The following is a 21,207-nucleotide window of genomic DNA, read 5'->3' as shown; positions in this document are numbered from 1 at the left end:
TAAAAGGGGCAGGTGCTCTTCAACTCCAGTCAGAGGGGGCTGCATCACAATACAGCCTGGTGTTGCCTGATCTTCTGAATATTCAAAAGAAGCCAGAAGTCCAAAATTTTATTTACAATCTTCACAATAACGATTAAATCAGTTTTCAATAAAACACTGTAAAGGACAAATCCAACTCACCCACTAGCCAGGATGCCCCCCACACACACCTGCTGTCACTTTGTGACATCTGTATTATTTTTCTCAGAAAGAACTTCGAGAGCGCCTGCCTTAGATTCACCAGCTGTGCTTATTCAAATGCAGATTGCCGGAGTTAATGAATGAGACTCTGGGGTGAGGCAGAAATTTGCCTTTTTAAGAAGCCCCCTAAAGTGTTCTTTATGCTTACTCAAATCTGAAAAACTCTTCCTTTAAATCAGAGTTCTCCAATTTTAGTGTGCATCAGAATCACCTAGAAGGCTTATCCAAACAGTTTTGGATGTTGACCAGCTCTTGCGTAGGCCTGAGAATCTGTATTTTTAGTGAGTTCCCAGGTGAAACCGATTGATGCTGCTGATCCAGCAACAACACTCAGAACCACTGAATTTGAGGATGAATGTGAACTGAGTAAGTCTGTGCTAGACGCATCCTTACAGACTTTATGAGATAAGTAGTCCCACTTTACTGACAAAGAAGTGGAGGCTAAAACAGACTGAGAACTTTCTGCTGGTCAAGATGTAATCATCATGCTGATTAAAGCAAGTCTTGAATTCTGATCCCTTACCACCCCTTCCCCCAATCTTCCCTGGCTATATGGTATAGGGTAGGCTCTCCCCACTCTCCTCACATGGCCATCAGGATTCTCCAAACTTGCCACACTATTCCCCGTGGCTGCCAAGGGCCTCATCCTCATCCGCACCATCCTCGGGGTCAGATCCTGCGCATCCAGTCCCTTAGAGGGTAGAGCCTGGAAGCCAGATACTCTCAAACATCTCCCAAACCCCCTGGCAGCTAAGGAGGTGATTTGGGTTCCCCTGCCTGGATGCACTTGGGCAAGGTCAGGTTTTGGATGACAGGACCTCCAGTGTGCTCGTGGGAGCAGTGGCTATAGACGCGGCTTCCTGAACTTGGCAGGATCAGGAGCACCTGTGACTGTCCAGTCTGGACTCGGACTTGGAGTCATCTGGGGATCCCCTTCAGTCTGAGGTCTGTTCCTTCGGGCCTCCCCATCACCTGTAAGTCTGTTAGCCATTCAGCCTCCTCCAATAACTCCCTTTCTGCTTACAGCTAGCTGGTCTTGACTCTCTTCTCTGGGACCGAACCCAGGATAACAGCACAAACACCCACCTGTTAAGTTTAATAACTGGCTCTCTGGGAAAAGGAACACACGTCTATAAATCTTACCCTTACAAAGGGTGTGCTGCACAACAAACAAAACAAACTATACTCTTACTGAAAGTTCCATATAGCCAAGTGATTCTCACAGAATGCTGTGGCAGACTCTGGCTGAGTTCTTATGACCGTGGCCAATCTATAGTCACAATTCAACCATGATTGGAGAAATGAAGTTGCATCCAAACCACTCTTCTCCCAATAAATTTAATATTATTAAGTATGGTTTGTAATCTACTGGCAAACTACTTCTCACCCTTGTATACATTATATTCATTAACCAAAACCCCCTCTAGCTTTAGCACTATGTATATTGGAACTTGGCTTGTTCATCAGTGATGTAACTTCTATGATGAATCTATGATGAATACTGTTTAAATACTGGAAAAACATTTCTGTAATTTTCTTCTCTTTACAATGTGATGGCTACAGACCCAGCCCACTTTCAAATTTAATCTGCATTATAAACAGTTTCTCTATAGCTTTCTTAAGACAATCAGCAAAGCCATATATCAAAACCTGACTCAGAGTGCTGATTTCCACTGTCCCACTGGGGCCAATTTTCAGCTACCAACGTGAAGTCACTGCCTGTGGAGGTGGGAAGAGACGTGCACAATTGTATAGTACTTCCACCAGATAGATAAAACGGACATAAATAAACTCCAGAGCACAGATAATAGTAAAATGCAGTAACGTCATGAGGAAATGATGAATTTTCATTATTTGCTATCCTTGTTTTCCATATAATATATTTAACTATAGGTTTATATAATTTAATTTTTTAGTAATTATTGTGTTTATTGTCTTGCAAAATTCCTGAAAACTTAATCAGCTCTCATAGGCCAGTAAGAACCAACTCCAGCATGCAACCAATCTTGCCCTTCCTTTTGTCTAATGGTCCAACACTTCAAGGCTCAACTCCTCACCTTTTCCAGGAAGCCTTCCTTAAAGCCCCCAGCCTTTGGAGAGGTCTCCCTCCTAAATCCTTGTAAACTTAAAGAGTTTGCACTAATCACTTGGTAGCTGGCCTGAATAACTTTGTGTCTGCTCAGAATCTAGTGGAAGAGAGATATAAGGAGAGAGAAACAGTCTTTGCCATTCTCAGATCCCTCCAGAGCATGAACCAACCTTGGCAAAAAATCAACAAATGTTCGGTGGCTTAATAGGAGCAACAGCTACATGGGAGATACTAAAAGTTTGGAGAAAGAATCCTGGCTCTGCCACTTACTAGATGGGTGGCCTTTCCTAAGGTGTCTTAACGTCAACTTCCTCATCTGTAAACGTGGAATAATAATATCTTCCTGATAGAGCTATGGTGAAGATTTATGGTGAAATTGTACTATGTACACAGTTCATCAAAGCACTGCTTGAAATAGCAAAAGATGGGGGCGACCAATCCATCAATAGGGACCTGGTTAGGGGCGCCTGGGTGGCTCAGTTGGTTAAGCGTCTGCCTTCAGCTCAGGTCATGATCCTGGGGTCCTGGGATCAAGCACCACATCGGGCTCCCTGCTCCATGGGAAGCCTGCTTCTCCCTCTCCCGCTCCCCCTGCTTGTGTTCCCTCTCTCGCTGTGTCTCTCTCTGTCAAATAAATAAAAATATTAAAAAAAAAAAAATAGGGACCTGGTTAATCCAGTACAATCATATAGTAAAACACTGCACAAGTGGTAAAAAAAAAAAAAAAAGAGTGGGTTCTTTACGGACTGATATGGAACAATCTACAGAAATACTCTTGAAACAGTGAAGTGCAGAACAGCCTGCGTAGCATGACGCCATTTATGAAAACAAGGAAAAAACATACACACGCATTTGCCTTTATACACAAAGAACAGATGCAGGACAGACACAGAAGAAAGCGGTGACAGTGACTGTCCCCGGGGAGGAACACTGGGTGGCACGGGGAAGAGGTGAGAGGGAGACATTTCTCTTGTGAACCTTTTAAATTTCGAACCATGTGCAAATAAACCAAAACAATTAACAACGCTAGTAGAACCCCTGGAACAGGGGCAAAGGGTCTCAAAAACATGGCGGTTCTCATGATGATCACGAAAACTACATAGGGGTTGAGCAGAGTCCACAACGGACAGAAAGGTCGACTCAAATCGCAAATCCCAGCCCCTGAGAAGAGCTTTGGAGTCAGACAGACCTGAGCTGAACCCGGCTTCTGCCCCTCATCGACTATGTGACCTTGGAAAAGCTGCTTAACCTAGTGCCTCAGTTTTCACCTCTGTCAAATGGGAATAATGGCAGTACCGGCCTGAGCTGGGCTTCCGTGAGGCTGAAATGACACAAAGCACATGGAGCACACAACCTGGGACACGGTAAGTGCTCAATAAATGTCAGACTCTCTTTTCATTATCAACCAACAGAGAAGTTGGCACAGGACATAAAACAATTCACAGAAGATGAAATTTGGATAGTAAACAAACATCTCACTGGTAATGAGGAAAAATGTAAATTAAATCCTCAATGAGGTAGCAGTTGCCATCTATGAAATTAGGTAAATTTTGAGGGAATGACAGGCGAGCCTGGCAGAGGTGTGTGGTGCTGGGAAAGTGCACACTGCTGGAGGCTCGATAAAGTGGGTCCTTCTGGACAGCAACTTGTTCCCAAATCCATAAACATGGTGATACCAAGCAATTCTGCTTCTTTTTTATTATTATTATTATTCATTTTTGAGAGACAGAGCATGAGCACAAGCAGGGGGAGGGGCAGAGGGAGAAGCTGAGCAGGGAGCCTGATGCAGGACTCCATCCCAGGACCCTGAGATCATGACCTGAGCTAAAGGCAGACGCTTAACCGACTGAGCTACCCAGGCGCCCAAGCAATTAATTCCACTTCTGAAAATCTATTCTGAGGGGATGAGTTCATGGGTGATTTCTTCCCTCTTTCCAGAACTATGTTTTATAATGTGGTCATATCATGTCTATAATTTAAAGATTGTAATTTTATTTTATTTTTTTTAAGATTTTATTTATTTATTTGAGGGAGAGAGAGCACAAGCAGGGGGAGGGGCAGGGGAGAGGGAGAAGCAGACTCTTCACTGATCAGGGAGCCCAGTGAGGGACTGGATCCCAGGACCCTGAGATCATGACCTGAGCCAAAGGCAGACGCCTAACCAACTGAGCCACCTAGGCATCCCTTAAGATTATAATTTTAGGGCGCCTGGGTGGCTCAGTCGTTAAGCGTCTGCCTTCGGCTCAGGTCATGATCCCAGGGTCCTGGGATCGAGTCCCACATTGGGCTCCCTGCTCCACAGGAAGCCTGCTTCTCCCTCTCCCACTCCCCCTGCTTGTGTTCCTGCTCTCGCTATCTCTCTCTCTGTCAAATAAATAAATAAAAATCTTTAAAAAAAAAAAAAGATTATAATTTTACAAACTGATTTGGCATCATTAAGACTCAAGGGCCAAATGTATAATTTAAATATGTATCTGTATGTAAATAAGCATGTATATGAGCTCAAGGAGGGGGTACCCCCGTGGCCCTCCTTCTAATTAACAGTGTATCTCAAAGTTCACGGCAACCCTCTGAGGGAGGGAGGCCAAATTGCGTGGTATGCCTTTTACATCTGGAACACGGAGGCTCAGAAAAGGAAGTGCTGCAAAACAGGGCTCAGCCCCGCCTGCGTGGCCACAGGACATTATGCTAGGCGTGCCTTCCCGGCTTCCACCCCGCCCCATCCAGGGCCTCTCACCTTGCTGACAAACATGATAGAGGATGATTCTACAAAGTCTTTTGAGATCAGCTGCCCATACGAGAACTTCTCCACCTTCCCCAGGGTTACGAGCTTCCAGAGCTTCTCATCAGACAACGACTCAAACAGATCCATCTTCCTGAGGGGAAAATCCTGTTAGAATTCATCGCCCTCCATCACAGAAGGTGCTCAGCTCTCAGCAATTTCCAGAAAGGGAACGTGTCGTCTTGCTCTTGCAAATGCCTGAGGTGGAGGATTTTACTCACCTCCAGTTGCCTCACCTGGCCTGTGGCACCCCCTCCAGCACACCCCCCTCTGCTGCTCCTCAGTCTGGTGCCATGCACCTCTCACTTCCACTCTGCCCTCCAGGGGCTTCTTCCTGGCTCCATCCCTCAACCCTGTGCTCACTAGGCTAGTCTCATTCCAAGCAACTCTGAGAGTTCCTCACTTCAACTCACCTGCTCTTCTGTCCCCCAGCCCAGCTGTCCTGCCCCTCCCTTTGGTTTGGGCAGCTCACTCCAGCCTCCTCCAGCCTGTTAGCTTCAAAGACTCGGGCCTGTGCCTGATGAATGGGGGACATCTGGACTCCCCTCTTTTTGCCTTTGTTCCCTATGGCTGAAGGCCCACCCCGCAGTGCCCACCCCTTCCCCTGAGCTGAGGCGCCACCAGTCAGTGGCTTGCCTTCCCTCACATGCAGCCCCACAGGGCTGCTAACAATCGTCTCATATTTTCTCAACTCCCATAGATCACGGAGCCCAGAACTCGGGTGACACAGGGCACTGAGCTCCGTCCAGGGCACTAAGGGGGAACAAGGTCGGTGCCATGTCCAAAGGAGGAGGGTCTGGAGACACAGGAAGGGAAAGCAGGGTCACCACAGAGGCAACACCACTGGGCCATACACTTCCCGGGATTATCTCATTCGATCCTTACAATGATTTGGGAGAGATGAATCATTATCCCCACTTTACAGAGCAGGAGACTCAACTCAGAGAAGGGAGGTGACCCATCTAGGGTCACACAGTTGATAAGCCCAAAAGCTAAGCTTGCAGCTCAGCCCCAATTTTCCACTGTGTGAAAACAGGAAGTGCTCCCCCCTGCAGGACTAAGTCCTCCCTTTGCAGGCCCCAGTCCCCTCTCACAGCTCCTACTCTCTCCACTCTCCCTCACCCTACAGGGTAGCGCTCTGCCACCACATTGCTCTAGAACTGCACAGCCCTACAACCTGTATTTTCAGGGCCGGTGCAGATACTTCATCCGATTTCCATTCTTTTCCTAAAGGTGAGTAACTCAAAAGGATACAATGAGCACCTGCATGAGCCTGGCACGATGACGATGTGGGGAGTACCATGGCGAAAGGGCCACTCTGCCCTCACGACCATAAGTGCTTCCTGTCTGACGGACAAATAAACTGTAAAGAAGGTACTATGTAATCAAGAATCACAGTTTGGCTGGGACTTTAAAGAAACATGGGGTGTGATAGAAGCATTGGGGGGGCACTCTCTCTATTCTGGAGTGATGGGGTTGGTTAGTGAGGTGGGGCGGTGAAGCCCAGAGACTTCTGAATTTAACATTCTGGGTACATCACCACCCCGAGGTTAGATTTCCTTACCTGTCAACTAGACAGAGCAAGAGAAACAATGTCACGGGATTGAATGAGAGAAGTTAAGAACCTTGGTACAAAGGGCTGAGTACATGTTAGCTATTCTATTAGTACCATCCCACAAGGAAGGGATGTTTGAGCTGAGACCTGAGGGTCTAGTAGGAGTTTGCTAGACGAAGAAGTCAGGTGGGAGGTGTCTCCCATCTCAAGAGCATTCCAGGCAGAGAGAGCAGGACCTACTGTTTCCCACTGGGCTTACGACAGTCAGGCGCCTAATAAACACACAGAGGGGAGATGTTGGCTGATGATGGAAGGTACCTAAAAAATTCAAATCGATGCTGAGCATCCTTTTGGAATTCCTGGTCCAGCTTATTCGCAAGGAAATCTTCTCTGTCGACAACCAGGAATTCTGTTTCTTCCATACAGACCACAGTGGCCCTCCTTAGTGATGGAGTCAGAACGCCCAATTCCTGTTGGGTGCACACGGGCAAAGGCAAGTGAGAGGCTACCTCTAGCTTTCTGCTCGCAGCCTTGCCCACCTTTTTCCTGCTTCCATCAGCCCCCAGAAATCTCTACTCCCCAGACTGCAGACTCCCCGGCTGGCCCTGTGCTCCTGCTCATTCCCCATCTCTGGGGGCCCATCCCCTCCCTCTTAATATGCTGCTTGTGGAAAAAACAGGCAACAGGCTTGACCAGACCAGAGAGAGGAAGCCGGAGGGGCCTCGCTGAGGGGTCCCTGCATCTCTGCAGGGGTTATACAGGGAACACGTTCCTTAAACATCACAGACCGAGGAGCCAGCCTTGGACACGGGCTGGTCCAGTCAATTGGCCTGTGACAGGAAAGGGTGCTAGGACCCAGGGCATTGACTTACCCACAGGAGAAGGCCAGAGCCCTGTCAAGCCCCCACCCCCGCCCCCAGCAAAGCAGACCTTGCCCCACGCTTACCCCAAAACAGTCGCCCTTGTGCAACAATACAGGGTGGGTGTCCAGGAAGGCGCTGCTGCCATCGTCATCCTCAGTCACTGCGACAGTGCCCAGGTAGATGAAATAAAAGCTGTTGCCCCTCTGCCCCTTCTTGATGATCACGCGCCTGCGACCAAACCTGAGGAAAGACCGAGGCCAGCAGGTCTGGTAGCAGCAGGGCACTGCTGTGCTCTCTGCTCTGGAGCATGAAGGCACAGACTGGGACGAGAAGGGACCTCACAACAGCCCAGCCCCAGCCCCATCAAGCTCGATGTCTTCATTAACATCCCCCTAGTTGCCCGCCTCCATCAGACTGAGGCTTCCTGAGAGCAGAGCCTTCGTCGGTCTGCGTCGGCACACAGAACATGCTCAGTGAACAGCAGCTGAGTAAATGAATGACCAAATCCTGGAAGTAATGGCTCAGTAGCTAAATGACGGAGACCAGGATCCCAGTCCTGATTCTGCCGCGAGCCGCATGGCAGTGGGCACTCATATTCTCTCTCTGACCCTCAGGGTCTCTTGTCTGTAAAATACAGATGAACTTGCCTAGAAAAAAAAATAGATAAATGGTCTTCTAATCCCCGAGAGCTCGCTACATAATTGGGAACCGTTAGGGTAGAGGTGCCCAGGTCCAGAGCAAACTGGGAGTTAGTTCTTAAGCTCCAAGGGAGGAAGATTTCTGCACTTCAAATGTAAGTTCAAATTTCACTTCTTTCAATATTCATTTGTTTCCTTCCTTCATTCAATAAGTTAAATAAATACCAACGGTGTCTATCAGGCAGAGCAAGAAAGGACAGATTTTGTCCTGAAAATTATGGTCAAGTACAGGGACTAAATAAGGTTTAAAAATGCTTTAAGAGAGGGAAGCACAGGTGAATTCAGAAGCATGGAGAAAGGGCACTTAACCAGCTTAGGAAAGGCAGAGCAGGCTCCAGCATAGTGTCTGGAGTCTTCCAAGTAGACAGAGAGATGGAAGAGTGTTCCAGGCAGAGGGACCACCAAGTCCAAAGGCAGAGGTGCCTGGAAGGATGGTGCCTTCAAAGGAATAGCAGTAAGCTCCATTAGAAAGGAAAATGGAAGACAGGGAGGTCAGTGGGGTAGTGGGAGAGAAATTTGGCTAGGTCCAATCACAAGACACTTCAAACACTGGGCTAACTTTGGATTTTACACAGAAGGTAATGGGAAACACAAAAGTCTGGAAAGAGGAGATGGCCCAGATGACAATGACTAGATGGGAGAAGACAGGCACATTCAACTGGGAAATGAGACTTTGGGGAGCATAGCTAGGGCTCATCCAAGTCCAGACTCCTGGAGCTGGAGCTGGAAAGACCCTCAGGAACCATCTAGCTGAATCCACATGGCTGAGATGAGCGAAGTGGGAGCTAAGGAGCCCCAGGCTTGCTGAAGGCACACAGTGAGTCACATCTGAGTCTGCACTAGACCCCAAATCTCCTGTAGCAGACATCTGTGGCTTTTGTTGTCAAGCGTCGGGTCACCTTTCCCACCAGCTGCACCCTGACTTTACTTTGGAGGAAACACCTTTTCTTGACTCTCAGACAATCCGTCCTCTTGCTGCCATGAGAGAGAGAGTCTGGCGGAGAAGGTGGTTTATGAGAATGGAGTGTGAGGAGGTGGAGAGAGACAGACAGATACTGGGTTCCTGGGGACACTGAGTCCCCTGAATCCAGCTGAGCCGGAAGCTGGAAAACTATCCCAGGACTTTTCAGATACTTGGGCCACTCTTGCATTCCCTACAGCTAGATTTTCTGTCCCTTGCGACTGAAAGAATCCTGTGTAATCTGCTCATTTCCAGTCCTAGAAATAATCAACTAGCTGAAGAGGGCTTTAACAATCACCACCCCTTCATCTTCACACAAACCCATAAAACCTGTATCAGTATCCTCATCCATGTAATGAGGATACTGAGGCCCAGCAAGGTTAAGTGGCTTGCCTGAGGTCACACCTCAGAGTGGCAGATGCAGCATCACATTCCAGAGCTTCTATCCCAGTGATTCTTTTTCTTTGCTTGACACCATCCTGCCTGCTATGGAATCTTACTTTAAGACGGCGGTGACTTGCTCTTCTTTACTGGGCTAGACACAAAGCAGATAGTTCCCTCTACCTGGAATGTTCTTGTCTACACTTCCACTTGTCATATATACGCACTCCAATGCCACCTCTTCTGTAAATCTCCTTTGGCCAAGCCAGCTGGAGGGTTCCCTCCTCTCTTGGGCTTACTGCCTTTAAACAGATCCTGCACAGGTCATAACGGGCCTTAATCTATAGCTAGTTGTGATTATGGGACCTGGGACCTCCTTGAGGGGGCACAGACCAATAGTGTCCTTACAGCCTAGATTTTCAAGATAGGCCTTACCTCAAATATTCTGCTAGGCTGCCTTTCTTAAGCCACCGAAATGTCCAAGAAATGGCAATATTTCCACACACACATCTTAGACTTCTCTAGTACAAGGTATTTATATGGTGCTTTTTGTGTCATGGACCCTTTGACAATCTAGTGAAGCCTTCACAGAATAATGTTTTAAATATATAAAATAGGGGTGCTTGGGTGGCTCAATCAGTCAAGCATCTTCTTTCTGCTCAGGTCATGATCTCAGGGTCCTGGGATCAAGCCCTGCATGGGGCTCCCCACTCAGCGGGGAGTCTGCTTCTCCCACTCCCTCTGCTCCTCCCCCCTGCTCATATTCTCTCTCTCAAATAAATAAATAAAAATCCTTTAAAAAATGTTTTTTCAATAAATAAGTATATATATAAAATAAAATACAGCAGAAACAGCTAATAATTGCCTTTTAAAACCCAAACTGTGAGGGCACCTGGGTGGCTCAGTCAGTTAAGAGTCTGACTCTGAGATCATGACCTGAGCCAAAATCAGGAGTCAGAATCTTAACTGACCGAGCTCTGTGCTCAGCGGGGAATCTACTTCAGATTCTCTCCCTCTGCCCCTTCCCCCCATGCCCCCTCATGCTCACACACTCTCTCTCTGTAAAATAAATAAATGTCTTTATTTTTTTTTAAGATTTTATTTATTCATTTGAGACAGAGAGATACAGAGAGAGAGCACAAGCAGGGGGAGCAGCAGAAGGAGAGGGAGAAACAGGCTCCCCACTGAGCAGGGAGCCCAATGCGGGGCTCGATCCCAGACCCTGGGATCATGACCTGAGCCGAAGGCAGATGCTTAACCATCTGAGCTACCCAGGTGCCCCAATAAATAAGTCTTTTTTTTTTTTAAGATTTTATTTATTTATTTGAGAGAGAGAGAGAGCATGATGGGGGTAGGGTCAGAGGGAGAAGCAGACCTCCCGCCGAGCAGGGAGCCCGATGTGGGACTCGACCCCGGGACTCCAGGATCATGACCTGAGCCGAAGGCAGTCACCCAACCAACTGAGCCACCCAGGCACCCCCAATAAATAAGTCTTTAGAAAAAAAACACCCAATTGTGGTATAGCAATATATGTACATCTTTATTAAGGCACTGAATAACAAGATCTAGCAGCAGATCTAATTACTACCATAATTTCAAAGCTGTGATGAATATAAATTATTTTTTGAAAAATGTGCAACAACATGAATATGTAATCTTGGTGATTTCCTTTGGTGAAAAAGTCACAGGAATAGCTAATACTGGTTCATTACCTACATCTGCAATTAAAGGAAATGATAAATTTTAGTTAGAGTTAACGAAAACAGATGTTAATTTTTTCTTATCCAAGTTCACAGACCCTTGCTCTAATTCCTATCTGGACATAGTACAATCACCTGTGACCCACTGTGGCTTTTCAGGCTTGGATGTGAGTCTCAGCTCTACCCCCCATTACTTGGGTGACAGAGTATGAGTCATTCGTACCCTCTGAGCCTCTGCTTCCTCATCTGAAAAAGGAGGGAATTGGACCAGATCCTTTCTGAGGCTCCTATCAGAGCCTTTCCAGATCCAGTGGCTCCTAAATCCTGGGGAGACTAGCAAGAAATGAAGGACATCAAGTGTTCTACAAGCATAACAAGGAGCACTCGAGTGAACAGACAGATAGCTTTTCACGGCTGATGCGCCACGGAGACACCAGCAGACCTGCCACAGCCTCGTCAGGCAGGCTCTTCCTGCCCAGCCCGTCCCAGCTCAGGTGCCACGGGGTGTGCCCCTCACTGACCGTTCAAAGCGCATGACTCTGGCCAGGAGCAGCTGCAGGGGCTCTGAGTAGTTGCGGTAGCTGTCCAGGACCTGCAGGAGGTTACGGAGGGCCTGGATCTCGGGCTCTGTCCTCCAGGAAGGCAGCTTCTGTGCGATGTGCATGGCTTTTGGAGGAAAGTGACCCTGGGGAGAGAGGACCAAAGTGACACACAAGACCCAGCAGTTTCCCCCAGGGGCCACTCCCCGTACAATAGTGGCTGACATGTACTGAGCACTTACTGCACACCTGGCATTAGGATGCGCACCATCTCACTGCATCTTTGCCCAGCCTGAGAAGTGCGGCATAATTATGATTCCCGTTTGACAGATGAAGACACTCTGGCAGGATGATAACCTAGATCTGCTACGTGCCAAGACCCTCATCCCCAACTCCTGACCATACTGCCTTTGCCGTTCACTGACCACCCCGAGTCAATAGGGGGCTCCCTGGGCTCCAGGGGCCCTTCAGCATATGTTCACTGCAGTCAGGGGAGACCTCCCTTGCCTCAGCCTATATCTTGGCACGCTACAGGACACTAAGAAATAAAGAGAACCTACAGAAACCAGGTCCTGGTGAACCAGGACTCATGCACAAGTGGGCAGACAGATCCATCCATTCAGCCACCACTCCCACCTGCTGGGAAAATGGTACTTGAGTTGTTAACACCCTTACTGGCTGCCCATCTCACTTAGGATAAAATCTTAACTCTGTACCCCAGCCTAGGGGCCCCACATGGTCTGACTCCTTTCCTCCCTACCCTACACGACCCTACCTCCTGCCTCTCTCCTTCATTCTCTAGTCTCTAACCTTCTACCCATCTCTTGCAGGTGCCAAGCTCACTTCTGTCCTGCAGTCTTCGCTTGGGCTGTTTCCTCTGCCTGGAATGTTCTTCCCCTGCATTTTCACATGGATATGGCTGCTTCCTCCTCTTCATTCAGTTCTAAGCTCCTATGTTCCCACATTCTCAGGGAGTCCCTACTGGATCATTTGACCCAAAATAGTAGGCCCCCTTCCCAGCAGTCTGTAGTCTCTGAATCATTTTTCCTAAAGCAATTCATACTTTCTGAAAAGACCTTATTCTATTTTTTTTTTTTAAGATTTTACTTATTTAGGGGCACCTGGGTGGCTCAGTTGTTAAGCGTCTGCCTTTGGCTCAGGTCATGATCCCAGGGTCCTGGGATCGAGCCCCACATCAGGCTCTCTGCTCAGCGGGAAGCCTGCTTCTCCCTCTCCCACTCCCCCTGCTTGTGTTCCCTCTCTCTCTGTGTCTCTCTCTGTCAAATAAATTTAAAAAAAATATTTTACTTATTTAGGGCGCCTGGATGGCTCAGTCATTAAGTGTCTGCCTTCAGCTCAGATCACGATCCCAGGGTCCTGGGATCAAACTCCACATCGGGCTCCCCGCTCCTCGGGAAGCCTGCTTCTCTCTCTCCCACTCCCCCTGCTTGAGTTCCCTCTCTCGCTGTGTCTCTCTCTGTCAAATAAATAAATAAAATCTTAAAAAAAAAAAGATTTTACTTATTTGAGAGAGAGAGAGAGAGAGCACACACACACACACACACATATGAGTGAGTCGGGGGGTAGGGCAGTTGGAGAGTGAGAAGCAGACTCCCCGCTGAGCAGGGAGCTCCACATGGGACTCCCTCCCAGGACCCTGAGATCATGACCTGAGCTGAAGACAGATGCTTAACTGACTGAGCCACCCAGGTGCCCCTCTTTTTTGTTAATGTGTATATTATCTATCATTTCCCCAGCCTACACACACACACACACACACCTCTCTCTCAGTCACTCTAGAAATGCATTTCCAATATGGCAGCCATTAGCCACATGTGGCTATTGAAATTTAAATTAAATTTGATAAAAAATAAGTTCCAGGGCACCTGGGTGGCTCATTTGGTTAAGCGTCTGCCTTCGGCTCAGGTCGTGATCTCAGGGTCCTGGGATCAAGCCCCGCATTGGGCTCCCTGCTCTGCGGGGAGCCTGCTTCTCCCTCTCCCTCTGCCTGCCATTCACCCAGCTTGTGTTCTCTCTCTAAAAAAAAAATAAATAAATAAGTTCCTGGGGCGCCTGGGTGGCTCAGTCATTAAGTGTCTGCCTTGGGCTCAGGTCTTGATCCCAGAGTCCTGGGATCGAGCCCCGCATCGGGCTTTCTGCTCTGGAAGCCTGCTTCTCCCTCTCCCACTCCCCCTGCTTGTGTTCTCTCTCTTGCTGTGTCTGTCAAATAAATAAATAAAATCTTTAAAAAAAAAAAAAGGAAAAAAAGTTCTTCAGTCACACTAGCCACAAGTGCAACATGTGTCTGTTGGCTACTATGGACAACACAGACAACTGAACATTTCCATTACCTCAGAAAGTTCATTGGACAAAGGTGTTCTAGAATATAAGCCCCAATATAAACACAATAGTGGCTTCATCTATCTTATTTACCCCACTCTAGAATAACCTCACATGTAATGGGCACTCAACAAAATAAAAATTTATGGAAAGAATGAATGAATGCTGACTAATTTTACATAACAGTAGTTGTCACAGAAGCAAAACAAAGTGGGACATGATGAGAAATTCTGGACAACAGATCTGAAGCCTTGCATGTTCACTCAGAAGGGCAGTATTGCTCAGTGATTAATAATGCACACACTCTGGGCGCCTGGGTGGCTCAGTTGGTTAAGCATCTGTCTTCAGCTCAGGTCATGATCCTGGGGTCCTGGAATCGAGCCCCAAGTCAGGCTCCCTGCCCAGCAGGGAGTCTGCTTCTCCCTCTGCCCCTCCCCCCTGTTCATGCTCTCTCTCACTCTCTCTCTCTCAAATAGATAAATAAAACCTTAAAAAAAATAAAACAAAATAATGCATAGGCTCTGGTACCAGGTACCTTCCTACCTGTGTGTCCTGGGACAAGTCACTTCTCCCTGAGCCTCAGTTTCCCTATCTGAGAGCAGCAGAACCTGAATGTATAAATAGCAGAGCTAATACATATAAAGGGCTTACAATGGGCCTGGCTCCCAGCCCGGACTATGGAAGCATTGACTTTTTTTTTTTTTTTTTTTTTTAATTAAGTAGGCTCCATGCCCAGCGTGGAGCCCAAAGTGGAGCTTGAACTCATGACCCTGAGATGAAGGCCCGAACTGAGTTCAAGTCAGATGTTCAACCTATTGAGCCATAGGTGCCCTGTGTTGGTCATTTTTAAGGTCTGAATCCAATCTTTTTCCTACTTAACCCTCTCTTGTTATCAATAACCCATTGGGATTTCTATCACAGGGTCCATTTAGGACAAAACACAGATGACTCTGGTTTCTATGAACAAAACTGATTCTCTGGGCCCACTAGAGGTCCTAATTCTTTTAGGAAATCTCTCTCACCACCCCCCAACCCCTAGAGACTCCCTTCTCTGGATTCCTACGGAACTGACTCTGTTATTTAACTTCCCAGGTAACTTTCCCCACCTTAACTACTACTTAAGGGCAGTTACACCACCTAGAATCTCCACAAGCAGACACAGATCTAAGCCGAGAGCTGGTAAGACCTTCAAATCTTTCCTATAAATAGGTAGGCGCCTTTAAAATTTAAATTAAAATTTGGGGCACCTGGCTGGCTCAGTCAGTTAAGCGTCTGCCTTTGGCTCAGGTCATGATCCCAGGGTCCTAGAATCAAGTCCCACATCGGGCTCCCTGCTCAGTGGAGAGTCTGCTTCTCTCTCTGCCCCAGCTTGTGCTGGCTGTCTCTCTCACTCTCTCGAAAAAATAAATAAAATCTTTTTTAAAAATTTTTTAAATTAAATTTTAATTTAGTATCCAAGATTTGGTGGGAAGAAGCCGGGAAAATAACAACAATTCTTGAAATTTAGAGAACAAGTCACACAGTCCAAAGATATGAAGCATTCCTTCGCCAGAATGGCCGTCTGGCAGCCACAGGGCGGTGGGGGGCGGGGGGGTTGGTGTGCCCAATGTCTCTCAGAGGGCTCAGGCAGAGCCAGAATTCACACATAACCCCGGGCTTTTCCCACCACCCTGATTATTTCTCCTGTGTCTAGAGCTCTCACAGCCTCTACTTTGCCTTTTGCTCCTTGTCTATGGGTCCAAGTACAGGAGCTCTCCCTGCTGGTTCTGTCCAGCTCTAAGGCGACAGTGGGTTCAGGGAGGCTCACAGCCTCAGAATGTCAGGACTGGAATCTTGGGATCACTGAAATCAGCTATTTCATAAATGAAGAAGCTAAGTGGCTAGCTCAGAATGATACAATGGCTTGGTGCCAGAACCCGGACTGGACCCAGCTGTCCTGATATCCAGCCCAGTGCCTCTTCCAGGCCATGATGCAGAAGAAAATTCCCAGCAACAAGGTCAGAGTTATGCATACCTCCTCTGCAACGAAGTCCATAGTATCAAATGTGATTCGGCCTTGTTTCCTTTTCTGGGGGGGTGGCAGGGGTAAAAAGGAATGGGGGAGAAGAAAGAGAATCAGCAAGACTACTCCTAGAATTTTGCACTGAAACCTTCCTGTCCCCATCCCTGTGGTAGGCAGGAAGCCACAGGAACCCTTCTACCAGGTGGCCCTCTCATGTAGACCTCTGCTCAAAAGCCCCGACTCAGCCCCAGCCTCCGGCACAGCATTAACAACGTGTCATTGTTGAAACAGAGAGAGATGTGGAGGGGTGAGGGTAAAGATAGGAAGGATGGAGAGAGAAAAGGAAGAGGGGAAAGAAGCAAACAAATGGGCAAGTGGAGAGAGACAGAAAGGGACAAAATGGAGGCATCAATGAAGCCAGCCTTCGTTAAGTGCCTATCAGGAGCCAGGCATGCTCATCTTCCCTACTCCATTTCATCCTCAGGACAAAGCAGGTATTACGGAGCCCCCTTTTGGACTCGAGGCAAGTGAAGGAACCTACACAAGGATCACACACTGAGTAATCAGTCCTCTCCTAGAGTATGGCCAGAATAAAGAAGTGTAAGAGGTCTTAGGAATGAACTAATCCAACTCTATCTCCTATGTGGATCCCCAAAGGCATCTTCATTACTATTCAGGGCCCCAAAGTTTCCTATGTGGAAAGAGTAGGGGAAGAGACAGAGAGAGGGGGAAGATATGTGGGAGAAGGAAGGGGGAATGAAAGGGACAAACAAGGCCCTGACCACCACCTGGGCCAAACCAAGACACACGCCCCCATCTCTCTAGGTATGGGGTCCTTCCCACCCCAGAGCCCCATTTATAGCTTGTGTACCTGTGTGGTGCTTCTCAAGAAGGCCAGTGAAAGAAAGCAGTGGTGCTCGGAAAGATCCAGATTGACAAGCTCTAATGAAAACTGGTCCACGGCTCTCTTTACCTGACCCCACTCTCCAGCCCCCTCGCTCTCTGCCCAGTGGCCCTAGGACCCCCTCAGGCTGCCATTAAGAGACTTCTGCTCTGCTCAAGTCCACTCTGCCCAGGCAATGTCATTAAGTTTTAGCTTCACACTCCCCTGATGACAAGGCTGATTTTGGTCTTCAGCTTCCAAGTGCCCAGGCACCGGCCCATGTCTTCCGGTAACCAAAGACTCCTGGATCCCAGGGCCCATTGCTTTACCACTGCATGATGATACTCTGAGTCAGAATGTCCTTCCTGACAGCGAACCTCAGTCTCTTATTCTTCCACTCCATCCCTTCCCAACTCATGGTCCATCCACAGGGCAGAATCTGGCTGTAGATTCATTTGGTTTGGCCAGCATAATGTCTTTAAAATATATGAATTTGAATGTCTTCAGGTGGGACATGCTCTTCTTTTCTGCAGACCCACAGGCCCCTACTCCCTGCTACATCTTAAACTCAGTGAGACACACACACAGTTACACCTGCTGGCCCCTTAGAGACTGATCTAAGATGGCCTTTCTTTCCCCATCAGCACTGCCCATACCCCTCTCCTTCAGAAATCATTTGGGGCAATTTCTTGGAGTGAACCCTGTGCAGTTGGGAGGCAGGACTGAATCTAGTCACTCTGGGCACAACAGGAAAATGGGCAGGGTTTGTCCAGAGATTGGGAGAAACATCGGGGCCCTGAATAGTAATGAAGATGCCTTTGTGGATCCAGAACAGGTTAACAGAATGGTGATCAACTTTTCTGAGCTAAAAAGGGTACATGATCTACCACTAGGACAAAATATTTGAAATGGGGACCTTCTAGAAAATCTAGAAAGCATGGTCTCAGGAGTGAGCAGGGCCCTGCATGTGTTCCTTTGTTTAAGTGGAGGGGATAGAAAAGAAGGTAGAGATGAACACTGGTGGGCATTCAGAAAACCCTGATTCTAATGAGACTTCTGGATTTCTCTGGCCCTTTTGATCCCTGTTGGAATGGAGATGGTTTCTTCCCTACTCCTGGTGTTTCTTTCCACATGGAGGGAGTTGTACTGGTAGAACACTACTAGCTCCTCTCCTTCCATATTGAGAAGGAGCGACTTAAACTCCTTGGTGAATTTGGAAGGAAAAACTGGATGAGATCATTCCTTCTCCATCTCTCTGAGCCCACATTCTGCTCTGCCCTCCTCTGCTGAGTTTAGGGCAGGAGACCCTGCTCCCGCAGTGGAGGCCTGCCTTGGTCCAGCACTGCCCATGACCGGACATGTAAGGCTATCTAATTCTGGGGTTTAGTCTTAGTCTTAGTCATCCTCCAATAAAAGTCTCATCATTAACAAAAGTGACAGCTGGGTCTCCCATCTGCTTTACCCTTTGTCTTCTCTCTGTTGGTTCAGAATATGGCCTGGGAAGTGAGGTGCTATTTATCGGACCCCCTTTAAACCCTCACAATCCTGCTAAGGCCAGCTGCTTACATCCCAGAAGGAAAAGATAGGGTGCTTTCTGTGAGCAGTCTCGATGATCTGATATTCCCGGAATCCCCTGAGGCCCTGGCGGAACATTTTACACACTCGGATCATCACAATGATATCCATGGTGAGCTGGTACAGCCCCTGTGGAAACAAAACAAATTAGATCAGTAGAAACCATCTGTTTCTGACAGCCACCAGCAGGCTGGATGGCGCCAACAAGGTGAAATGGGATAGGATTAAATGCAGGGTCTGTGCTGGAAACATGGTTACATTTTCAGGAAGTCTTCAGGCCTGTTGAAATCGTGTTGGTAGCCTGAAAATGGCCACAGCTGGGAGTATTTATGCCGCAGAAACTGGCAACTACTACAAACCTCCCTCACCAGGAGCCGGTTGTTAAAACATTCTCCAGCACAGCTCTAGTTAAATACCAAGTCCTTCACTTCGGTCCAGAAAACAGCACCAAGCGACAGCAGGCAGCAAGAGGTGATGCAAAGAGCCTGGATTTTGGAATCAGATGGATCTGACAGAAGAACAGCCAAGCAGAGGCAACATTGCTGCCTTTGAAGACAGAGGACAGGGGCCATGAGCCAAGGGATGTGAGTGGTCTCTAGAAGCTAGAGAAGTCCAGGAAATGGGATTCTTCCCTAGACCCTCAAGAAAGGAATGCGGTCCTGCTGACACCTGGATTTTAGCCCAGGGAGACCCGAGCCAGACTTCTAGCCTACATAAGATAATATCATTTGTCTTAAGCCACGAAATTGTATGATATGTTACAGCAGCAATAGGAAACTAATATAACCACTCGTCCAAGCTGGGCCATCTGATCCCAGGCAAACTTTGACCTGGGATTTGGAATTGGAACTGAGAACAAATCAGACTCTTTATCCCAGTATGAATTTGGCAGTAAGGGCAGTCACCCTCTGCCAGTCAAGTAAATACAGGGAATAGGGAAACAAGTTCAACACCAAAGAGACAAATCCAGAATGTGAAACTATCTACAAGTCAACTAACCCAGTTTCTTTCTTTCTTTTTTTTAGTTATTTATTTATTTATTTGAGAGAGAGGGAACACAAGCAGGGGGAGTGGGAGAGAGAGAAGTAGGCTTCCCTCCGAGCAGGGAGCCAGATGTGGGGCTCAATCCCAGGACCCCGGGATCATAACCTGAGCCAAAGGCAGATGCTTAATGACTGAGCCACCCAGACGCCCCCAACTAACCCAGTTTCTTAAGAGACATACAAATAAATGCAAAATATGAACCTTTGGATCCTGATTCATAATAACAAGCTGTAAAAGCCATTATTTAGGGACAAATAAGGAAGTTGAATATGCCTGGAGATTAGATGATATCAGGGATATTAGTGTTAATTTTCTTAATCTTATAGTGATGTTGTAATCATGTCCTTATTTTTTTTTTTAAAGATTTTATTTATTTGACAGAGAGAGATATAGCGAGAGCAGGAACACAAGCAGGGGGAGTGGGAGAGGGAGAAGCAGGCTTCCTGCCGAGCAGGGAGCCTGATGTGGGACTCGATCCCAGGACCCTGGGTTCATGACCTGAGCTGAAGGCAGATGCTTAACGACTGAGCCAGCCAGGCACCAAATCATATCCTTATTTTTAAGAAGTGTCATAAAAAATGCAACTTAGGGGCGGCTGGGTGGCTCAATGGGTTAAGCGTCTGAGGCTCAGGTCATAATCCCAGGGTCTTGGGATTGAGTCCTCGGCAGGGAGCCTGCCCTCTCCCTGGCTTGTGCTCTCATGCTCTCTCTCTCTCAAATAAGTAAAATCTTTGAAAAAAAAAAATGCAACTTACTCTCACATGATTCAACAAGCACACACACAAATACGTAAAGCCAATGTGGCAAAATGCTGACTGTTAGATCTAAGGAGTGATCATTATATTTCAACTTGTATGTTTGAAATTTTCCATAATGAAACAAATGCAAAAGCTAAAAACTTTTATTAACTTCTGTTAATCAGGAGATCAAAAATAAAATGAAAACACAAACTGAAGACTGGAAGAATACATTTGCCAGGAACAGAATCAACAAAGGATTCCTACCCAAAATTAGAAAGAATAGCTATTACAAAAAACCACTATCCAAAACTGTTTAAAAATTTTTTTAATTTTTAAAAATTCTACAAATCAAGGGAAAAATACAAATAACCCCCCCCCCAAAAAAATGAGCAAAGGACATGAACAGGTAATTCAAAGGGAAAACCCAAATCACCTATAAATAATGAAAAGATTCTGAACATCACTAGAGATAACGGAAATGCAAATTAAAGCGACAACAAGATACCATTTTACACTTAATCGGATTCGGGAACTGGAAGACATTACCCATGGGAAAAGCTGAAAACAACTGAAGTGTCCATCAGTAGGGAAATGTATCAAGGCATTACTGTATAGTCCCAGGACTGAACATAGCCCTAGAGCTGTGTATGTCAGTGTGGGTAAAGCTCACACAATTTTGAGTGGAAAAAAGGTTGAAAAAGGACACCATTTTTAAAAATGTGTTACATAGGGGCACCTGGGTGGCTCAGTTGTCAAGTGTCTGCCTTCGGCTCAGGTCATGATCCCAGGGTCCTGGGATCGAGCCCCGCATCGAG

General features: G+C 47.2%; 1 protein-coding gene across 1 annotated transcript in view; it reads right to left on the bottom strand.

The window, feature by feature from the left end:
- CNBD2 (cyclic nucleotide binding domain containing 2) overlaps positions 1-21,207 on the bottom strand; it is a 60,830-nt gene that overhangs the window by 23,992 nt on the left and 15,631 nt on the right. Inside the window, exons 3-8 of the mRNA XM_035006236.1 lie at positions 18,600-18,737; positions 16,163-16,216; positions 11,791-11,954; positions 7,613-7,769; positions 6,985-7,136; positions 5,067-5,205 (exon numbers count right to left, since the gene is read on the bottom strand). Of these exons, the coding sequence (XP_034862127.1) occupies positions 5,067-5,205; positions 6,985-7,136; positions 7,613-7,769; positions 11,791-11,954; positions 16,163-16,216; positions 18,600-18,737 (804 nt within the window). The remainder of the gene's footprint in view (positions 1-5,066; positions 5,206-6,984; positions 7,137-7,612; positions 7,770-11,790; positions 11,955-16,162; positions 16,217-18,599; positions 18,738-21,207) is intronic.

Source organism: Mirounga leonina, unplaced genomic scaffold (assembly GCF_011800145.1).
Source record: "Mirounga leonina isolate KUSES-001 unplaced genomic scaffold, KU_Mleo_1.0 Mir_150, whole genome shotgun sequence".
NCBI lineage: Eukaryota > Metazoa > Chordata > Mammalia > Carnivora > Phocidae > Mirounga > Mirounga leonina.
This window is presented reverse-complemented; position numbering and strand designations above follow the sequence as displayed.